This window comes from Emericellopsis atlantica, assembly GCF_019669845.1.
Source record: "Emericellopsis atlantica unplaced genomic scaffold F5Z01scaffold_25, whole genome shotgun sequence".
In the NCBI taxonomy this organism is placed as follows: Eukaryota; Fungi; Ascomycota; class Sordariomycetes; order Hypocreales; family Bionectriaceae; genus Emericellopsis; species Emericellopsis atlantica.
Window position 1 is genome coordinate 305,528 of NW_025764727.1, and position 21,040 is coordinate 326,567.

Consider the following 21,040-nt stretch of genomic DNA (forward strand, 5'->3'; position numbering starts at 1 on the left):
TGACCGTTCACCAAATGGCATCCACTGATCACGAGGCCTGCCTGGGCCGCCTGGGGAAGAATGCAGCCTGCTCTATCCGTATCCGTAGAGGAACAGGCGGGCGACAAATGGCCAATGGTTGATGCGTGATCCCGTAATTGCATAGGGGGAAAAGCCCGTACGAAAATTAGACTAATCCTCACCTGGTGGATGGATGAGCGGCGCCGCGTGGTGGAGAAACTTTGGGAAGCAGCGATGCCACTGGCGCTGACATTGAACTTGACTTGAACCTCTGCCGCCTCACAACCCGCCTGGTCCTTTCTGCGTTCCTCCACACAACCTTGCCTCCTGTCCACCACTTCGCTCTTGCGACAGACAAGGCCCACTGCGCGCGACAGCTTGAAGAGTTAGCATTCGCAAAGAGTCTCTCGAGTTCAACCTTCGGAAGGACACAACACATGGGGTCACGCTTCTAACTTAGGGCTCCGACGGATGCGATTTGAATTCCGACATTGGCAATTTCTGGGTCCCGAAGGCGATCGAGGCATTCTAAGAGAACCGACGGTCCTCGACGCGAGCTCGAACAGCGGACGCGTGAAGCCGGCGTCACAGACCTTCAACAACCGCCTGTAGACCATGGCTGTGGCACGACGACCTGCACCCGACGCGCCATCCCCCTCAACCGCATGAAAGAACCAAGCGATGTCGACGACGCCCATCTGACCACAATGGCGAGCGCAAACGCTGTCATATCAGGGCATCAGATCCCCGACAGAGGGCCCGCCGTCTTCGCCGTCTCGGTCGCGACCCTCGTGCTGGCCACCGTCTTCGTGGTCGCCCGCTTCATCTCCCGCGGCCTCATCGTGCGCAACATCCGCTGGGATGACAGGGTCATGGGCCTGGCCTGGGTCATCGCCGTGTTTTTGAGCTCGGTGATTGCACTGGGAACCGCGAATGGCTTGGGCCGGTACGACAGGGACATTGAGTCTTCCGAACGGGGCACGCTGAGGCGGTGCGAGTATGTGTTTAGTATACTATACGTGAGTCTCCTCGTACTTGGAAGTTGACGCTCCTGGACTAATGTTCACCAGAACCCTGCCCTCATGGCTACCAAATCCTCGGTTCTCATATTCTACCTCCGTCTCTTCAAAAACACGCAGTTTGTGTTGAAATACTGGAGCTGGGCCTTGCTGGGTGTCGTCAACCTTGCGGGCACCATCTTGACGTTTCTCAACATCTTTCGTGAGCTCACTCCATTGTCCCGGGGACATACTGGCTCTTGCTAACATGCGCAGAATGCAGTCCTGTGTCGGCGGCGTGGAACCCCTACTACCAAGGCGATGTGCGGTGTCTGCCTCTTCTCACCGAGTTTATCTGCTCCTCGCCCATCAACATCGTCACCAACCTGTGTCTCCTCTTCCTCCCGATACCCGTCCTCACCGGAATGCGCCTACCGACCCGCCAGAAAGTGGTCGTGGTCCTGCTCTTCAGCCTGGGCATCTTCGTCACGGTTGTGGACGTGGTCAGGATCTACTTCCTCCAGTCTGCGCTCTCCGATCTACCAACGACACCATCCGGTGACCTGGGATCGACGTTCGGCGGGCAAGCGGACTTTGCCTACAACGCCTCGCTCTCATTCATGTGGAGCGCTGTGGAAGTCAACGTCGGCATCACGTGTGCCTGCATTCCCACCTTGAAGCCTCTCATCCTCAAGCTTCTCCCTGCGATGCTGTACGACCCGGATCGCAGCACATCCACTTTTTCGAAGCGAAGCGAGGGAGACTCGCGCCAACGAAACGGCCGGCGAAACACGCCCGAGATTGCCGCACCTCCTGCAGTTGTGGTGCACGAGCATCGCAGTAACGACGCACCTGACCCAGAGCCACCTGCGCAGCAGCAGCGGGATTCCCATAGCAGCGAAGAGATGACAGCCATGGAGTTCCTCTCGACGCCGGACATGCTGTCCCCCATGCAACGGCTGCACACCAACGCGACGGCACGCACGTCGACGACCGAGAACGCAGTCTACTTTGGTTTCGTCAACATGGCCAAGCCCAAGAGTATGCTGCAAACCTCGGCGCACGAGTCATTCAAGTACTGCAGCATCGTGGCCATTCTCTTCCTCCTGTGGGGAATCTCATATGGTCTACTGAACACACTGAACACGGTGGTTGCCACCATCCACGACTATTCCTCTGCAGAAACCCTTGGACTCACCGCTGCCTATTTCGGGGGCGGCTATTTCTTCGGCCCCCTGCTCGTGGGCGAGTGGATCCTGCGGAGGGACGAGCACAATCGCTCCAAGCGCCACAAGAAGAACGAGTTCGAGAACGTGGGCGGTTTCAAGGTGACCTTTATCGTCGGCCTAAGCATCTACGGCATCGGCACCATCATCTTCTGGCCGTCCGCCGTCACGGGGTCGTACGGCGGCTTCATGGCCTCCAACTTCATCGTCGGCTTTGGGCTGTCGGTCCTCGAGGTCGCCGCCAACGCTTTCATCATCCTTTGCGGCCCGCCCGAATATGGAGAGACACGACTGCTGCTGGCACAGGCTGTGCAGGCTGTCGGGTCCGTCCTCTCAGGCCTCCTTGCGAACAAGGTCTTTTTCAATGTCGTCGGTCGAGCTGGGTTCGCGACAACGGCGACACTCATCAACGTCCAGTGGACCTACCTGGCCATCACGCTTCTCTGTGCCGGGCTGGCCCTGTTCTTCTACTACATGCCTCTCCCCGAAGTCAGCGACCACGAGCTCGAGCAATCAGCGAAACGGCTGCCCATCGACTCGCAAAAGAGGACATCCGTGGGTCTACAGCTCCGCACTGTCAGCCTCATCCTCGCAGTCCTCGCGCAGTACTGCTATACCGCGGCCCAAGAGTCGAACAGCACATACTTTCGTGATCTCCTCGTCTCAGTCCTGCCCGGACAATCCAGCCGTGGTCGGAGCGCCGCGCAGGGTCCCACGGGCACGACGGACCCTCAGAAACCACCCGGCAGCGCCTTGTCGGTGCCGGACTACCTCCTCATTGCGCATGCTGCCTTTGCCGTGTCACGATTCTTCGCGGGCGGCCTCACCTATCTGTCCGTGCACCATCGCCGTCTCCCTCAACCGCGCACGGTCCTTACCATCTTCCTGGGCATGTCCTTCCTCTTTGCCCTCCTGACCGTCGTCCTGAATCCGTCCGGCCCCAATGCCATCGTCGTCCCTGTCATCTTGTTCTTCTTCGCCGAGGGCCCCGTGTGGCCGCTCATCTTCGCCATCGGTCTGCGGGGTCAAGGTCGCCGCACCAAGCGCGCCGCGGCATTCATCACCATGGGTGGCTCCGGCGGCGGCGTCGTCCCCTTCATCATGTACGGCATCATCACGTCGGGCGGCTCGACACAGCTGAGCTACATTGTCATTGTTGTTTTGCAGGTCATCATGTTGGCCTATCCCATCTTCCTCGAGGCCAGCCGCGACGCACGGCAGATGGTCCGGCCACGGAACAGCATGCGCTCCAAGACCCGCTCGTCCAGCGATGAACAAGAGCCCACTCTCACGGCCGATGAGCTCGTGGCGCAACGTCATCGCGAGAAGGATGAGCACAATGGGTTTTTGGGGAAAATGGGGCGGAAGTTGAATGGGTCAAACAGGAGTCCGCCGCCTGCCAGTCATCCCGACGTGCAACGCCGTGAAGCGCAGCAGGAACCGCAGGGGATTGATTTCATCACGTCAGCTATATAATGAACATGGCATCATAAGGGGGGTTTTACTTGGGATACTCTTTGCATACTGCGACAGGGACCCGTCGCATGGGGTTCAGCGAGCGATTTGGGTTTGCATTTATTTCAGGACATTGGGCGGAAAAGGACGTTAGGTACATATTATGATTTAATTATATACTACGAAGAACACCTTCGCGTTGAGCAAAACCCTCTCAGTGTTTAGTACGCAACCTGGGTCGACAGACCATCCAGCTCGCGCTGCCAACACCTGTGCTGACTGACGTTGTAGACAAACTTCTCCAGGAAGCCCTTGGCATCCTTCGCAACGTTGAGGACATCACCCAGACCCTCAGGCTTGACGTCGCGCAGGGTGACAACGCCATAGCTCTCGAGGGTGTGGCTGCTCGACAGCTGGATATCGTCCAGCTGAATAGCCTTGTTGACGAGGTCGATGGCCTCGCCCGTAGCACCAATGGTCTTCAAGTGGCCAAAGGCCTCACGAACATAGTGCAGGGCACGGCCCATGGAGGAGAGGGTCTTGATAGACTTCTCACCGCCGGGGATGAGAATGGCGTCGAACATGGTCGAGCGCTGGCCCTCAAAGTGGTGGTCAGGTGTCACGCCCTTGCTGTTGGAGGCATCCTCGCCAGCGGCGTAGACGGGAGCACGGCGGGCACCGATAACGAAGGGCAGGGCGCCGGCACCCTTGATGCCGCCAACAAAGGCGCTGAAGGCAATGGGGTCGTAGCCATCGGCGATCAGGATGGCGATACGGCGAGAGGCAATGGTGGGCTTCTTGGGCAGGAAGTCCATCTGACTGAGACCAGGAGCCTTGCGACCGTGGTTGGGCCTGTTGGACTTCTCAATCTTGGGCCCACCCACCATCTCGCTGACAGACTGCGCCAGGCCGAGATCGATGTCGGCGAGGCGGCCACTGAGGCGCTCGTAGACGACAGCCTCGTCGCAATGGTCCAGCTCGAAGCCGAAAGCGGCCAGGACGTGGGACTTTTCAATCTCAGACAGAGAGTTGTAGAAGAGCTGGGCCTGAGAAATGTGTTCCTTGAACTTGGCAGAGCGAGTGCGCTGCTTCATGCCCTCGATCTTGGCAGGATAGTCGATGTAAGCACCCTCGGCAACGGACGCTGGGGGCTGGGCCTCGAAGCGGTTGGGCCAGTAGTTGACCTTGCCCTTGGAGATGGTGTGGCGCATCGCTCCGTCACGGTTGAAGTTCATGACAGGGCAGACAGGCTTGTTGATAGGCAGCTCCTGCCAGTTGATTCCCAGGCGGCTGAGCTGTGTGTCGAAGTAAGAAAAGTTGCGGCCTTGCAGGAGAGGGTCGTCAGAGAACCCAATGCCGGGAACCACGTGGCCCGTGCAGAAGGCAACTTGCTCGGTCTGCGTGAAGTACTCGTCGACGTTGCGGTTGAGCTCGAGCTCACCGATGTAGCGGACAGGGACCAAGTCCTCGGGCCACACCTTGGTAGCGTCCAGGATGTCAAAGTCGAACTCATGCTCGCGCGACTCGGGCAGAACCTGGACGCCAAACTTCCACTTGGGGAAGCAGCCGCTTTCGATGGCCTCATAAAGATCCTTTCTGTGGAAGTCAGGGTCCTGGAGAGGGTTAGTTGTGAACCGCAAGTGCCTGGAACATTGCAATCATACCTGACCAGCCAACTTTAGGGCCTCGTCCCAGACAAGGGAGTGAACACCAAGCTCGGGGGTGAAGTGGAACTTGACAAAGTGGCGCTCGCCCTTATCGTTGGTAAGCGTGTAGGTGTTGACACCAAAGCCCTGCATCATGCGGTACGACCGAGGGATGGTACGGTCAGACATGGCCCACATGTACATGTGTGTGGCCTCGGAGTGCATGTACATAAAGTCCCAGAAGTTGTTGTGTGCTGACTGGGCTGTTTGCGTGCGAATTAGCCTTGTCTTGGCGACGATAGGAGGTTGCTATTTACCTTGAGGCACCTCATTGTGAGGTTCAGGCTTGCCGGCGTGGATGACGTCGGGGAACTTCATGGCATCTGGCGTATGTCAGTCAAGTCTCATTTCCACAATGTGCAGTTATCAGAACTGACCTTGAATGAAGAAAACGGGAATGTTGTTGCCCACAATGTCCCAGTTACCCTCGTCTGTGTACATCTTGAGCGCAAAGCCACGGACATCGCGAACGGTGTCGGCAGACCCGCGGCTACCAAGGACAGTAGAGAAACGCAGGAAGACGGGGGTCTCGCGGGATGTGTCATTCAGGACACCGGCGCTCGAGAGCTCGGGAATCGATTCGTGCAGCCTGAAGGTGCCAAAGGCGCCGGCGCCACGGGCGTGCACGACACGCTCGGGGATACGCTCGTGATCAAAGCGGTGAATCTGCCAATGGTCAGAAAGGTTTCGTACAGTTGACAGTGGGACAGCCGAACGAGATGTTGCGCTCTCTCGCTGCCCTCAGGACATGCTCACCTTCTCCCTGCCAAAGCCATCCTCCAACAGCATAGGCCCGGTGTGGTCCTCGTTGGTGACCTTGAGCCAGTCGTCGGTGTTGTTCTGCTTGGTGCCCCAGTCCGAAGTGATTCTGGTATCTTTGGTTGGCTCGACCGTGTTGGCAGCAAGCTGCGTGGCCTTGGCCTGGGATCCTCCGTGGCCGCCCATGACTGCCTGCTTGATCGATTCGGGAACGATGTGCGACATCTAAAACCTTGGGGAATGTATGTCCAAGTACCTGGAGTGTGAAAGGGCAGGTTGGAATTCGTCTCGAGAGGTCTGCCTCGTACTATCTGGGGGTAGGGAGCGTCTTTAAGAAGACAGCGGCTCAGTCAAGGGTCCATCAAACACGTTCACGGCAAGAGCCAACCACGCGTCCCCGATCACTCCAGTCATTCTCCGAGCAATGCATAACCTCAGCAAAGGCAATGGTAAGCAGGTGAATGTGGTTTGCTCACCCCGCTGTGCCCCTCGATGATCGAGCGATGCCGTCCTATTGACGTCAGGTTGGTGCGAGTTATCGCCTGGGAGGTGACGAGGTCCCACAGAATGGGAGGGCCTTGGGTCAAAAAGTCCAGTGCTCAACTGCCGAGCGACAGGGACATGGAGGCCATCACAAACAAGAGGACTGTACAGGCCGTACGAACAGCTCGGCAGCATGCCTTGTGGGATGGAATTCTGCTGGAACGCCATGTAAAAGTGATGGGGAAGAGATGTGCTACTGATGAAGTTGCAAAGTGGTGATGTAATTCAGCTCGATAAACCGGAGGATATTCTCCGCTTAATCCACTTACAGAGCATCTGTCCAATGAGAGTACGCTAATTGTCAACTTCATGCCTCTTTCGGCAGGAACCCGCTCAAATTCACCGGTGTGGTCCAAAGAAATGCATCTCTACATCTCGATTCTCGCTTTCGTCCAAGTCGGCCGGATCATTCTTGATTGTACAGATTAATTCAAATATTGGGTCTGACCCCTGTTTTATCTGATGAGGAGATGCACGGAGGCCGGAGCTGCGCAAGCAGAGAGACTTAAAAGGCCCGAAACTCCGGACATCTGCTTGACGTGCCGCATGACGTGTCAATGTTCTGCTTCGACAAGTCGAAAGGGTGAGTGATAAGTGTTAGTGTACAGTTTCTTTACGTCCCGGGCTCTCTAACTGAATTGGGTTGCGCCTCTTAAGCAAAGCTCAAGGGCTTTTGATGGCTAAACATCAATGTCTTCAAACAGGCCCACATCTTGCAAACCTTCAAGAGAGACGTTTTGAATGTGATAGATATGCAAGTGAATTCGTCAAGAGCTTGCCTTGTTTCCGCAACCCTAGATTCTCTGGAACAAAAGCGTCAAGCTGGCTGATAGTCCAGTCCAGACCAAGTCCATCCACGCCTCACCCGGCCCGTAGCATCAGAGTTCTGATTGAAAGATCGAATCATGAGGGCCACACCATGGGAGTTTTTGACATGACCACTAATTTTCGGGTAAATACTCCTACCGCCTCTAGTGCCCTTCTCATTTAGCGGATTGGTAGTACGTGGATTCTCTGTTAGTGAATCTTCTCTCAATCCCAACACGTCGCTCTGGGTCCGTAGCTTGTACTGGATGGTGCAAGTGTGCTCATTCTCGACACCTGATGCACCCTTGGCATTGGCCGGTGCTAGCGTTCAATGGGAAGAGAAGTCTCGAAACAGGGCAGTCGCCTGACGAAAACCCCCGCCAGACGATACTACCATGCCCACGTCGAGTTCTGACGCCTGACCCAGGTCAGCGGCGCCCTGAACATCCGTCCACTCCTTGCAATCGGGCGAGAACGAGGCAGAGACTTCCTCGCTCGAGACGGTGAGCCGGAGGCACAAGGGCATTTCCACGTCATCCACTGTGGCAATCAAGGTACCCAAGCGCCCGTTGCCGGTGTTCGACTCCTCAAAACGGAGCTTCTTGTCGCTCGTCACGACCAGAGCGACGTAGGGGCTCTCACGAGTCGCATTGCCGCCGGCAAAGTTGTCACGAATGGCGAGCCCGGCCTGGGAGGTCGTATTCTCGATGGCGTCCAGCGATAGGAGGCGGACGCTCACTTGCGAGGACTCGCCCACCGATTGACTGGCATAGATGGCCGCCCAGTCATCGTAGGGACGGAAGAGTCCACGCCCGCCCGTGCGTATGCCCATGATATCACCACTGCTGCCAAATGCGGAAGCAGGCTGCCACGAGGAAGATGTCTGGAGATCGCCATCGTACGGCAGGGACCCAGGCTGTGTGCCCGAGACACTGCGCGTGGATTCAGCGCCGGTACGAGAATTGGTGTATGTGACTGAAGCTGTGATCGTGGGCGGAAGGTCCCCTGAGCCGGACAGATGGTAGAGAACTTGCGCTTGACTATCACTGGACACGGAGGACGGCGGCTCTTGCTCGACTGAGACTTGGTATCCCTCGGACGCCGAGACGGAGAATGAAACATTGACAAAATCCTCGTCGTCGAAATTGGTCAGGTTGACATGAACGGCACCGTCGAGTTCGCTGGCGAATCCGAGAGCAACGTGCCCGTCGTCCCGATCGGGGTTGGAGACGGGTCGGTCACCCCGACGGCCTGGTGGGATGCCAGCCCTATAAGCAACGCGGAGGCCCTCCACAGACACTTGCTTCAGGCCAGTCACGTTATAGTTTCTCAAGAACGTATTGCCAAACTCGCCTGTGCCGTTGGGCCGATATAGGCGGTCGTCGCCAACCTTTCCGAAATTGTCAAGAAGAGTGTTGTTGCCCGTGGTCAAGGACTGCCGTTGGTTCGGGGCGTACCAGTTCCCATTGCTCAGGAGAACATTGTTTGTGATGGTCAGCGAATTCCCGCCCTCGTCGACGTACTTGCCGAACCACTCCGCGTCAAAGGCGTGGTTCTCGGTGACCAGGGTCGAGGGAGCCTTGGAGAGAGTGTAAATGGCGCCGAGGTCGGCGTGCCCGGTGCCATAGTCTGAGATGAGATTGCCCTTGACCAGGTTGTTCTTCAGTGTCGTGGGTGTGTCATATATTGGCTGATACTTGTAGAGCCCGCGGTCGAGGTATTCAGGGCTGCCCCCGACGTCGTTGGAACCCCACCCATAGCCGTGCGTCATCCCTGAATAGGGGACGTCGTGAATGTCGTTGTAGGTGATCTCTGAGTCCTGCACGTAGGTGGCCATGATGGGCACAGTAGAGCTGATGAGAGATGAGGTATTGTAAAAGATGTTCTCGGACACTACGAGGTGCGAGTTGGTCATCCGCGGGTCCTCAGGGTGGTGGGCGTTTGCTTGGATGCCACCGAGCATCAAGCTGTTGCCCATGACTTGGGTAAAGTAGCCACCAGTGACGGAAATGTGCTGAGCGCCAAGGCCAAGGCCCGACATGTACGCGTTGTTATCGTTGCCGATGCCGAAACCGCAGGAGCCGAGTTGGGTGTAGGTTCCGCCTCTGAAGGATATGTCGTGGGCAGCGCTGATCTGGATTGCGGCTGGCATCTGCTGCCAATGCGGACGCGAGGCCTCGAACTCGGGATATGTTACGTTTTCGCCAATGTAGCCGCCAGTCTGCTGGTCGACGTAGCCGTACCCTTGACCAGGTTTCAGCCAGGTAGTATGCGCCTGTCAGATTGGAGTTAGAAGAGGTGCAGATAGATCGTCGGGAAGAATGGGGAAGAACGTGATCAGATGGCTGAGTGTGGCTTACAAAGTTAATGTTCTCAAAGGCGATATCGTGAACAGGCTCGTCATAGGTGCCTCCAATGGTGACCAATGCTTCCTGAACGCCGAGGTAGACCTCCAGATCGTCTATAGACTCGGTGTCAAGCGGTTTATAGTAGACAATGCCTTGGTCCGAGTCGAGATAGAACTGGCCTCCATCATCGAGAAGACTGAGCGCCCCCTGAATCCACGTCAGGAATTCGACATCGTAGAACCCATCAGGGTTGCTAAAGGTGTCGTACCCAATGATGTTGTTCGACCAGCTGTTGCGGACCATGACCATCTCCCTGTCGCGCACCTCCTGTATGGGGGCAATGCGGTCTGTGAAAGCGTTGACGCCTCGTATCTCAGCGCCATCAAGATCACCGACCTCCATGATCCAGTCATACTGAGGATCGTCCCAGTGCATTGACGTGTTCGTGGTGGCAAAGTCGGACCTGTCGATGCGCCGGCGAGCATAGTTTGCAGCCCATCCGTTGACGTACAGGTTGCGGGAGTCGGTGCCAGGGGGGACATTGGCAGAGTAGATGCCGCGAGATCCAGTGTCGGTCCAGTTGGTGATCTCAATGCCACCTGAGATGACAGCCTCGGCGCCTCTGGCCTTCCAAGTGACGGGATGGTCGGGGCTTCCAGAGTCCTTCGCAGTGAGATTTAGAGGTTCCGTGAGAATGTATCTGCCATTCGCAAGCTCGACGACGATGTCTTGCGCACCCGATGATAAGGCGTCCCTGACAGCCTTTTGTGCTCTGGGAAGAGACTGGAAGGGGCGGCAATGCGAGCCATTGTTCAGATCGGACCCCTTGGGCGACACGTAGAACGAGGCTCCAAGTGCACCGGGGATGTGTACATTCAGACATCCGATGAGTATTCCGACTATGGTTTTTCTCAGCGCCATGGTCGGTAAGGTCAAGCTGGCGGTTCAATTTGTGAGCCGCAGGCCAGTCATGGCACCACTATCTTTTCCTCCTGTCCATCGCCCTCTGTGCGGACTGTCTTATACTTTCAGGCGCCAGCGTCGCTTCATTTTAGCCAGACTCAAGCATTGCATTATGCAGGCGGGCTCGATTGGCATTTGTCGACGAGAGCCGTAGAGAGCGAAGAAAAAGCCGCCGGCTCTCCCTCGCATGTACCGAGTAGAATGACGAGGGGTTTGCTCTGCGGGGGCGGCTTTGTGCGAGATCTACTGGACGGTTAAATGACGCCGCAGCTCAGGCTGATCTTGCGCAGGACCAGGACAGGGATACGCGTTTCCGTATGATATGCAATCTGGGGTAGCAGTCTGGGGAAATGTAGGTCGGGGAGAAAGGGCCCAGGGGTAAGAAGAAATACCTCCAGTATTTAATTCCCCGACGGCACAAATCAAACATTCATGGTAAGGTAATCATGAGGCTGATCCCGCTCATTGTGGGCTGCGAAAGGAACCAAGGCCCCAAATGAAACCGTTTTCTCACCACAGCATTTGGCATCCACAACGCTTTGAACTTGAAGTCGATCGAGCCTCTGAGCTGGCATGCAGACTTGGTGTCTTAAAACTCAAAAGAAGGCTACCTACCCTACGTGCCGCACTCTCCACAAAGTCGCTAGCGGTGGTGGAAAGAATTCAGCCATCTACCTTATGTTCAGTATTGTATATGAATAGTATGTAGACTATTGGCCTTATGATGCTTTTAGACTTATGACTGTACTCAATTATTGTCACTTTCACTGACCGGGATATTGATCACGCAGACAGGTGAGCGTTAGCGATTGCGTCGAGACACAATGGTTTCCTCACCCCAAGTCAAGGCGGTGAATTGAACTTGGCGAGAAAAGGGCAGGAGGACACGTGACCTCATGTATTCCCTCAATACTGACCCCGGAAATTGGATGCTGTTACGTGTTATTAGATCCCATCCCAACCTTAATTTTAGGCGGACTATCGTGAGGGATGGGCGGCACGTGATTTCTCTTCGAGCATGAGCAAGATGACTTTGTTCTCATCGGAGATGACTGCAGGGTAGGCGTTGACTGAATGGGGCTTGTCGCCGCGGCAGTCAGTGGCAGCACAATGATGTCTTTTCTTCTTGGCAGAGGCATTTGTAATAATATCCGAGCGATTGCCACACTAGACTACCTTGCCGACCACGCAGCAAACATAAACGAGCCCCGTTTCGGTTGAGGCATCGAATGAGATACGTAGGCTGCAAGCAGGACGGAACATGAATTCCCTCCAACAGTGTGATGAGACCACCATACATACCGCCCAGCGCGAAATTGTTCATTGTATGAAGTGAACAAAAGCAGAATGCAAGACGTTGTCGCCCCACTATCCCAAGTCAGTTGTGCATGAGGCTAACAAAGAGCCGCCGCTGGTCCCACAGTCCCACTTCCGGGAAGTTGGAACGACTGATGCGACTCGTGAAGCGACAATTCGCTTGCTGTCTAGTATGTAGATACCTACTCGAGGGCCCTCCATGACCTCGGCCGCTTAAAATTTTTGATGCCACTGATTCAGGGCAGGCGAGAGTTCGAATCGCGCTGAGAATTTTGCACGGTCACGATAAGGTTCTGACAGGCGACTCGCAGAATGTCGCAGCACCAACAGTGGTCGCGTGAACCGATCCAGTCTTTCGCCCGAGCTTCTCGAACAATGATGGAATGTGGACTATGTGCGAATAGGCAGCCCAAGGGTCCAGGGTGGCGAAGACATCAACAAGACGCAAGCGTGGCAGTCATCCCTACAGCGGTCTGGCCAACGGGTCTGTGGATGGAGTACTCCGTACGTAGTAAGAGATTAATTAATAATTGTGTTTCTTACCGCAGATGTCGCGTGAGATTCGTTCGCTTCGGACTCTGGACACTGGCTCATGCAAGTTCAAGTGGCTAGTTAGTGGCGAACTACTATTCTCTCCAGTCGAGCAACCGACGGAATGGAACGTTACTAATAGTATTAGCCCGCGATCTGGAGACAGGATTGGCGGCGCGTTTCACAATCTCGAGTCTCCTCTCGCAACTTACGTATCTAAAATCCCCTGGTGTCATTATTGATCATGTTTCCTGGCCTATGGCCTCGCTTTCCCTCGGCTGTCTGCGTCCAAGTTGTACATAATGCTATGGATCACCCGGCAAAGTCGGCTCGGTGTGTCCACGCCAGGACAAAAGTGCTGCTCAACCTCCTAGTGCGCGATTACGAGACACATTCGGCTCACCGGCCACGAGATGTGGGCCACTGGTTCCGCATACCACTCTGCAAAGACGCAGCCAAAGTCGATTCCCGGCCGGATAGAGCGGGCTGGCCACCCTTACCAGTTTTGGCCTCGGCAACCGGCGCTTGGCCACCTCCCGCCCCAGACTCGGCACTGCAGCGCCGGGAATGCGCGCAAGCGTCTTGGTCATCTCGAGTGAGAGACTACTACGGATAGTAAGAGTCGACCTTTCGGTCCGGCTTCCACAGGCATCAGTCCGCCAACCATAAGTTCCTCTCCATGTGTGGGCGTAATTGTCCGTACGTACTACGTACAGCAAGAGACTAGCCCAGCGCCAGCGAGACGCTGCACACTAACCTACTGTGCAGTACGCGGTTGCAACCAGCCTAGATGACTACGTACATGGAATTAGGCCGTCCGGGGTGGATCGCCGCAGTTGAGGCCTCACGCGTTCTCAGACGCGCCCAGAGTCCCAGGCGCGCGCACACACACACACACACACGGACACACACACACACATGCCTACCAACCACACATCCCCAGTCCTTATCTCCATGTTGTCATGGAATCACAAGTGGCGTGGAACGACCGTGGCGGAGGATCCTCGCGTGGTCCGGCGTGGAGAAGCGCGAGATAAGGGTCGTCCCAAGTGGACCGGGGCTCCGTTGAAGATTTTTCTATAAGTGAGGGCCCTCTTTCGTTTCCCTGACCACCGCTCGATCTTCATCTGTCTCAACCTGGGGTAGCCGAGCGTAATACGTAAGTCAACATGGCCATGAACCACGAGGACACCGCAGCAGAGTAAGTTTGGTCCCTCCCCTCGGCCGTATTAGGTAACGGGGCATGGCTGACCCCAGATTCAGGCTGCATGAGGCCATGGAGTCGCGCAAGACCGGCGCGCACAAGGACCTGACCGGTGGCTACATCGGTACTGGCGACGCCACGGGCGAGAAGGCTGGCTTCGACGCTGAGGCTGTGCCTACCCTCGACGGCGAGGAGCCCAGCGAGCATGAGAAGCGCACGCTTCGTCGTGTTGGCGAGAACCTGCCCGCGTCCGCCTTCCTCATCGCCATTGTGGAGTTGACCGAGCGCTTCACCTACTACGGTGCTCAGGGTCTCTTCCAGAACTACATCAACAACAGCCGCAATGGCGCAGACGGCGCCAAGGGTCTGGGTCTGGGACATCAGGCCGCCACTGGCCTCAACCTGGCCTTCCAATGGCTCTGCTATATCACGCCCATCCTCGGTGCCATTGTCGCTGATCAGTATCTTGGAAAGTACAAGACCATCATCCTCTTTGCCGGTGTCTACTGGCTCGGTCTCATCATCCTGTGGACCACCTCTCTGCCATCCGCCCTCGACGCGGGCGCCGGTCTTCCTGGATATGTCGTGGCCATCTTCATCATTGGCTTTGGCACAGGTGGCATCAAGTCCAACATTGCCCCTCTGATTGCGGACCAGTACCAGCGTCGCGTCATGGCCATCAAGACAGAGAAGTCGGGCGAGCGTGTGGTCATCGACCCAGCCATCACCTACCAGAGAATCTACATGATCTTCTACTGGTGCATCAACCTCGGAGCGCTCTCCCTCTTGGCCACGCCCTTTATGGAGAAGTATGAGGGCTTCTGGAGTAAGCACTTTCCCCCCTATTCACCAGTGTCCCCCGCCCTCATTGCTAACACCGTCGCACAGCCGCCTATCTCATGTGCTTCTGCATGTTCAACATCGGCATTGCCATCCTCATTCTTCGACGCAAGAGCTACGTCAACCGTCCGCCTCAGGGCTCGGTCATTACCGACTCCTTCAAGGCCATCGGCATGATGATCATGGCCCGCGACACCAATGCCGCCAAGCCCTCCTGGCGCGAGGCCCACGGCAAGACACAGGCTGTCCCCTGGAATGATCACTTTATCGACGAGCTCAAGCGTGCCCTGCGTGCCTGCAAGGTTTTCGTCTTCTGTGAGTACCGCCCCGCCCCTCGTGCAGCGCCCGGATGCTGACCCGAGGGAGACCCCATCTTCTGGGTATGCTACGGCCAGTTTTCGACGAATTTCGTCACCCAAGCTGGTCAAATGGAAGGCCACGGCATGCCTAACGACCTTATGCAAAACTTCGGTCAGTTTGAGCCTATTTTCAATGTTCTAGCAATGTTCTAGCACGCCTGTGGCGGGTGCTATGAATATTTGAAGTCGTCGTGTATCTCGTGAACCCCCCCGGCTAACACCATCGCAGATCCGCAAGTCCACCCCGTTGAAAGCGCCACGCGCCGCAGAAGCTAACCTTTTCCGTGTAGTATAAGCATTCTCGTATTCACGCCCATCCTCGACAGGCTTGTCTACCCCTTGTTGCGCCGCTGCGGCATCGAGCTGCGCCCTATCGCCCGCATCACCATCGGTTTCTGGCTGGCCGCCCTCTGCCTGGCCTACGCCGCCATTGTCCAGCACCTCATCTACTCGGCCGGCCCGTGCTACGAACATCCTGGCGCCTGCCCGGCGGGTATGGACGGCCAGACGCCACTGCCCAACCACGTCCACATTGCGGTTCAGACACCAGCCTACGTGTTCATCGGTCTCGCCGAGATTTTCATCTCTGTCACCGGTCTGGAGTACGCCTACACCAAGGCGCCCCCCAACCTCAAGTCCCTGGTCTCGGCCTTGTACCTGACGACCAACGCCTTTGGCTCTGCCATCTCGGAGGCCCTCGTGTCCGTCGCCGTGGACCCCAAGTTCATCTGGATGTACACTGGTGTGGGCGTGGGCTCGGCCGTCATAGGATGCATCTTCTACGCCCTCTTTAGGCACTACGACGCCCAGGAGGAGCAGATGGCCGATCTTGACCGTGACCTGGCTCCTCTCACGCATGATGGCCCTGTCAACAAGGAGGTGCAGACATAGGTCACTTGTCTGACACACGCGGAATGTAGGCCTTGGGCCGATACAACCGGCACCTGCTCGACATATCGTATATCTAAGTACATAATTCAAGCAAGCTGTACTCAAATTTTGGTCCTTTTCGTGCCTGAATGTGAATCTCAGACAACATGAGCGTGAAGCAGTAATAGGTCTCACACTATGCGACCGGCAATTTGCACACTCATGTGTACATTCATGGACATCTGATACATAGGCTCCTATACAATGCTGTTGATAGTGAGGAGATGCCAATTTGAACAGCAGAACTGACTTTCTATGCGGCAAAAACCACAGTGCCCTGCGAGGCTTCTGCTCATAAGGGGCCATATGTCAAGATGTTGGCCTTGATGCATGTCCTTGTCTCAATTGGCTTTTTGAACTGCACGCACTCTCAAACAATAAACGGATCTTGTGGTTCTTGCGACCTCTGCTGGTGAAGTCACTTTTCCGATGCGTGTCCGGTCCAATCGAGCATTTGAAAGGGGTGATGAGAAGAGCCCGACCAGGGCTGGCAACCATCCCAATATAGGATCAATTACCTTCATCTTTTTCAAGCACATCTGGCCGAGTGGTCTAAGGCGCTGTGTTCAGGAGATTCGTTTCTCTCGCAGTCTCGTAAGAGGCCTGGGTTCGAGTCCCAGGGTGTGTAATCGCATAAATTTTTTGATTTCTTTCGGTCTTCGCGAGATGCCTCATTTTTGGCCTCTGCATGCTATCAAGTTGAGGAAGGACGTCCTAGATGATGAACCTGCCGACTTCAATTGCGGTCACCCACAGTGACCTTGATCATGCTAGCATGTTCCACGACAACCGCACCAACTCTACTGCTCACTACCTATTCGCTGACCTGTCTAGCTGTTTGGATTATTTTGTCTTAGTTTCTAATTCATCTTTCGTCTCAGTTGGTTTTGTGCCTTCGAATTCCAGACGCACCCCAGCCCGGCTTCATCCTCGCACCATCTACACAGACAACATGCCATTGATTAGAATTGTGGCGCTCATGCCCCGACACCATGCCCTGGGTTGACACGCGTCGCACGGTGAGAAGCGTCTGCCGTCGGGTGTGGGCGACAGTCTCACAACCTCCGCCAAAGCCTGTGACAGACGAGCCCGAGGAGATCCTCCCCTTCCTCCCAGATCCGCGCCCCCGATGCATCACGCCGCAGCCCTCCGCCGATCCTCCGCATCGAGAGGAATGTCTATTCTTCCGTAGACTGCCCCCCGAGATACGGATTCAAATTTATAATCATGCGTTCGGCAACCAGACCTTGCACATGGACCTCAGCTACATCTGGCCAGACACGCCCAGATCAAGGGTGGCTGCTGAGGACGGGAGCACGCGACACTGCGCAATCACACCCATGGAGAGTCACCCGTCCTATCGCGATCTCGACAGCACGCAACCAAAGGCATGGCGCTGGTGGGGCAGCGTGTGCCACAGAGAACCGCCGCCGCACGAAATGTCCGTGATTCGTCGCTGGGACTTGGAGCCGGCGCCGTGGTACGACAAATGCCGTAACGGCGACGTGAAGTATTGCGCGGTCTGGGGAGGCGCGTGGCCTGCAAGGTGCCAGATTGGTGTCATGGGCTGGCTTCTAAGCTGCCGCCTGGCGTGGGTTGCCATGGAAAGACTCTGGTCGTGCAATGGCGTGAGCTGACTGCCTCTAGGTACGACGAGACCATTGACGTTTTATATCGCCAAAACACCCTGCACATAGTCAGCCATGCGATTTTCGAAAACCTCAACCGGCTCTTCCTCGCACAGCGCTTGTCGTGCATCTCGTCGTTGGAGATCAAGTTCGGCACGAGCATCATTTCGATGCACAGGTGGGCATCGTACAGGAAGGCGATCGACGGGATACAGAATCTCTTCCAGGTCCTCACAGCTCAACTTCCAAGTCTCCGCACCCTTCACGTCACCATCACATCTGTGTTTCATATTTACACCTCGGTGGACTTTAATCCTTTCCTCGAGGCCGCGGACAAGTTCATTGTCGCCAACCCTGCCTTGACACGCTTCACGCTTTCCATGCCGCAAGGCGCCTTTCAGCGTTTGTGGGTCGAAGCACAGGAAAATAGAGCGCCGCAACACGAGAATGGTGGCATCGAGAAGGAAGTCTTCCGGTTTCTCAACGGCACCTACGGATTCACAGACCAAGATGCCCAGGGGACGGGCCTTCGTTGGAAGCGCGATCGCCCGCTGCGGTCCAACTCCAACGAGTGCGACAATGGGTACTGGGTCATTGAGGGTCAGAGCAACCCTCATCTATTTGGCTTGTAGCATCAAGCGACCTAGTATACGTATGTAAAGTACGGGTTCTCCTTGTCGGTGAGGTCTTGGAACGCGAGTTTGTCCCTGTCCTCGGCGCTGACAGCCAGCTTCGCCTTCTTTGCGTTTTCCCTCCTCAGGACAACGTACAGTGCTGCACTAGCCGCGATGCAGATGGCGTAGCAGATGATCAGGCCTGTCCAAAGCTCGGGATAGTGGTCGGCCTTTTGCTTCGAGTCCACCAGCTGTGGGCCAACAATATTGCCGACGCAGTAGGCAATGAAGATGGTCGCGGCCATGAAGCTCTTCTTTGTGTGTCCGGCGACGTTGGACATGCCCACAGTGATGATCAGAGACACGACGGCGCCAAAGAATCCGGTGATGGAGTAGCCGGCGAGAGGCGTCGCAGCGCGGTACGACCACTCAGACTTCCAGATCATGGCGCACCCTACTTCATCAGCCATGTGTACTGTGCGGCGTTTTGGAAACGCGAAGACTTACCCGCGATGACGGGGAGGCAGCAGACAATCAGCATGATCAGCCTGATGTTGCGAAACCTGGATCCCAGGAAGCCTGTGAGTAAGATGGCCACGAAGCAAATGGCACCCAGAGGAAACTGCCACAAGATGGAATGCAAGGGCGCCCATCCAAATGTCGATACAATCAAAGGCCCAAAGCCGCTCACGGCACCGTTGACGGTATACCTGTCGAGGTCAGCGCTGCGTCTTTTCACTCTCGCACTTGATGCACTCACGCGCTGCTCATCATGACGAAGATGAGCCAGACTTTTACATCCAACAGTGCTTCCCTCAGCTGCGCCCACTTGAATTTGGCGCAACGCACGCCGGTCTGACCATGCCTCAACCTCTCGACGGCTGCGAACCGCTCTTCCTTGGTCAGGAACCAGGCATCCACGGGCGAGTTGGGCACGCAGAAGCAGAACAGGCCAAACAGAAAGGTCAAACTCCCGGCCAAGATGTAAATGTACTGCCATCTAGTCAAGCTGCCACCCTGGATTGTCGCAAAGCCATAGTTCAGACCGCCGCCGATGACGGTCCAGAGCCCGGTGCTGCTGAACCACCAGCCTTGGCGCAGACTCTGCTCCGACTGCGTGTAGTAGCTCGAGACGATGCACATGAACCCGGTGGGGATGATGCTCTCGACGAACCCCAGGAAGAACCGCTGGACGTACAAGCCCTTGTAGGACGTCACGCCCGCTGTAGACAGGCAGATGGCTGACCAGACGATGACAATACCACCGAGGATGCGGCCCATGTTGAATCGCTGGAGGGCATAGGTCAAGGGGTACAACCCGGCCAGCATGCCAAAGTAGAAGAGGCTGGTCGCCCAGGACAGTCTCCTCGTATCGACAACAGGCGGCGTCGCGTCTGGGTCGGTCACCACAGAGAGCTCCAGGTCTGCAGTCATGCCGAACAGGACGGCGGCGCCCAAGATGGCCTTGTCGTAGTACACAAGGCCGTAGCCGACGATCATGGCGGGGATGAGAAACCAGTCGATCTTGCGCACGGCGCGCGCCGTCACCTCAGGGTCCAGCTCGTGCGCTGTCAGCCCAACAAAGGCGATGGCATCGTCGGGGGACTTTTCGTCGAGGCCAGCTGGTCTGGCTGGCTCTTTCGTCGGGTGGTCCGTGGACGCCATCGTGTCCAACTGCCCAGCGTTTGTGATCTGCGAAAATGCGTGTATTTGTTGCGGTATATTTCTTGTGGTATCCTTGCCAACCTAATTATTTTACCGGCAGCTGCGTGATCGGCCAAGAGTGGGGAAGCCTGTAGGCTGTCTATCAGCAGGGGTCTAGCTCCGTACGGATGCCGCCAGTCCTGACTCAAGGACGAGAGCAGCCCTCTTCCCGATACCCGGCCGGAGAGGTGGGGCCGGACACGGATGTGCTTTACAGGAGAGAAGTGCTTCGCATCAGTATTGCTTACTTGGAAAAAAGGGGGTGCGTCGATTTGCGCGAGTAGCGTCTTCTTGGCTACTGAGAAATGAGGCTGCTTTTGACTTGTTGTGTCGCGAATGCAGGTGCACTCAACTTCATGTGTCCAAGACCAGGTCTACCAACGGGTTGCAGCAGAATAAAAAAGGATACCCCCCCGAGCCCCGGCAACGTAATAAAGCAGCAAAAGTAAAACTAAATGTGGAGCAACGGGGAATTGAACCCCGGACCTCTTCCAATCACACGTTGTGCAGATCAACGTAGTTAACCTTGCGAAGGAAGCATCATACCCCTAGACCATTGCCCCTATTAATAAGCATCAACTCCACGCATAGCAGGCCTATATATTCATCAGGGGCTTTACGTCGAAAAAAAAAAAGTATTCTTCGTCGCTTCCTATTGCGTAAGTCACTGTTCGCAATCTTGATCGTGTTCGTCTCTTTGACATAGCCTGAAGTAGTGACAGGGGCCAAATCTGCTGCGAACAACATGGCTGAGCATTAGTTGCCCTACCCCAAACGCCGAACATCTACGGATAGAACATCCCCAATCATGTGGCTTTCGCTGGAACTCTCAGCGTTCGCCATTTGTAAATCAACTCTGCAAAAGTGTTCTGGTCAGGACTCAACCGTTCCCAAACCTCTTCGTATGGCGCAGATTAAACATCAAGTCAAGCCATGGTCCATATGGAGAAATCACCAAGGACGCCAGAGAACAAAGATCAACTCTGAACAAGCAACAACACAAGGATATATATCAATCCAGGCATAAAAGTCCAAACCTAATTTTTCTATCATCCAAACACCACCAGAACTAACACCAGACTACGCTACAATCATATCAGAACCGCAA

General features: G+C 55.8%; 6 protein-coding genes and 2 non-coding genes across 8 annotated transcripts; 4 read left to right on the forward strand and 4 right to left on the reverse strand.

Moving 5' to 3' along the window:
* The first annotated feature begins 552 nt into the window (after positions 1-552).
* F5Z01DRAFT_265298 (L-fucose permease) lies at positions 553-3,800 on the forward strand. Its single transcript, XM_046258621.1, has 3 exons — positions 553-1,019; positions 1,071-1,221; positions 1,275-3,800. The coding sequence occupies exons 1-3, from the start codon at positions 666-668 to the stop codon at positions 3,698-3,700; spliced, it is 2,931 nt and encodes a 976-aa protein (XP_046115677.1). The 5' UTR covers positions 553-665; the 3' UTR covers positions 3,701-3,800.
* F5Z01DRAFT_691764 (catalase-like domain-containing protein) lies at positions 3,801-6,369 on the reverse strand (the record flags this gene model as incomplete). The annotated part of the gene is made up of 5 exons (XM_046266164.1): positions 3,801-5,292; positions 5,344-5,588; positions 5,643-5,708; positions 5,763-6,051; positions 6,142-6,369. The coding sequence occupies 5 exons, from the start codon at positions 6,367-6,369 to the stop codon at positions 3,901-3,903; spliced, it is 2,220 nt and encodes a 739-aa protein (XP_046115678.1). The 3' UTR covers positions 3,801-3,900.
* A 1,381-nt stretch (positions 6,370-7,750) lies between these two features.
* F5Z01DRAFT_265422 (pectin lyase fold/virulence factor) lies at positions 7,751-10,919 on the reverse strand. Its single transcript, XM_046258623.1, has 2 exons — positions 9,855-10,919; positions 7,751-9,769 (listed from the first exon to the last, which is right to left on the reverse strand). Exons 1-2 carry the CDS (start codon positions 10,761-10,763, stop codon positions 7,823-7,825), a joined length of 2,856 nt encoding a protein of 951 aa, XP_046115679.1. The 5' UTR covers positions 10,764-10,919; the 3' UTR covers positions 7,751-7,822.
* A 2,612-nt stretch (positions 10,920-13,531) lies between these two features.
* On the forward strand, positions 13,532-16,053 carry F5Z01DRAFT_662836 (POT family-domain-containing protein). The gene is made up of 5 exons (XM_046263987.1): positions 13,532-13,854; positions 13,917-14,683; positions 14,746-15,012; positions 15,064-15,172; positions 15,347-16,053. The coding sequence occupies exons 1-5, from the start codon at positions 13,823-13,825 to the stop codon at positions 15,945-15,947; spliced, it is 1,776 nt and encodes a 591-aa protein (XP_046115680.1). The 5' UTR covers positions 13,532-13,822; the 3' UTR covers positions 15,948-16,053.
* Positions 16,054-16,519: 466 nt separating this feature from the next.
* Positions 16,520-16,614, forward strand: F5Z01DRAFT_t80. The gene has a single exon. It is a non-coding gene; the product is annotated as a tRNA-Leu (tRNA).
* Positions 16,615-16,862: 248 nt separating this feature from the next.
* F5Z01DRAFT_265478 (uncharacterized protein) lies at positions 16,863-18,640 on the forward strand. The gene is made up of 3 exons (XM_046258624.1): positions 16,863-17,577; positions 17,634-18,294; positions 18,345-18,640. The coding sequence occupies exons 1-2, from the start codon at positions 16,979-16,981 to the stop codon at positions 18,244-18,246; spliced, it is 1,212 nt and encodes a 403-aa protein (XP_046115681.1). The 5' UTR covers positions 16,863-16,978; the 3' UTR covers positions 18,247-18,294; positions 18,345-18,640.
* F5Z01DRAFT_683116 (major facilitator superfamily domain-containing protein) lies at positions 18,258-19,893 on the reverse strand (the record flags this gene model as incomplete). Its single annotated transcript, XM_046265816.1, has 3 exons — positions 18,258-18,682; positions 18,736-18,938; positions 18,989-19,893. 3 exons carry the CDS (start codon positions 19,891-19,893, stop codon positions 18,258-18,260), a joined length of 1,533 nt encoding a protein of 510 aa, XP_046115682.1.
* A 497-nt stretch (positions 19,894-20,390) lies between these two features.
* On the reverse strand, positions 20,391-20,495 carry F5Z01DRAFT_t81. Its single transcript has one exon. It is a non-coding gene; the product is annotated as a tRNA-Ala (tRNA).
* Positions 20,496-21,040: the final 545 nt, after the last annotated feature.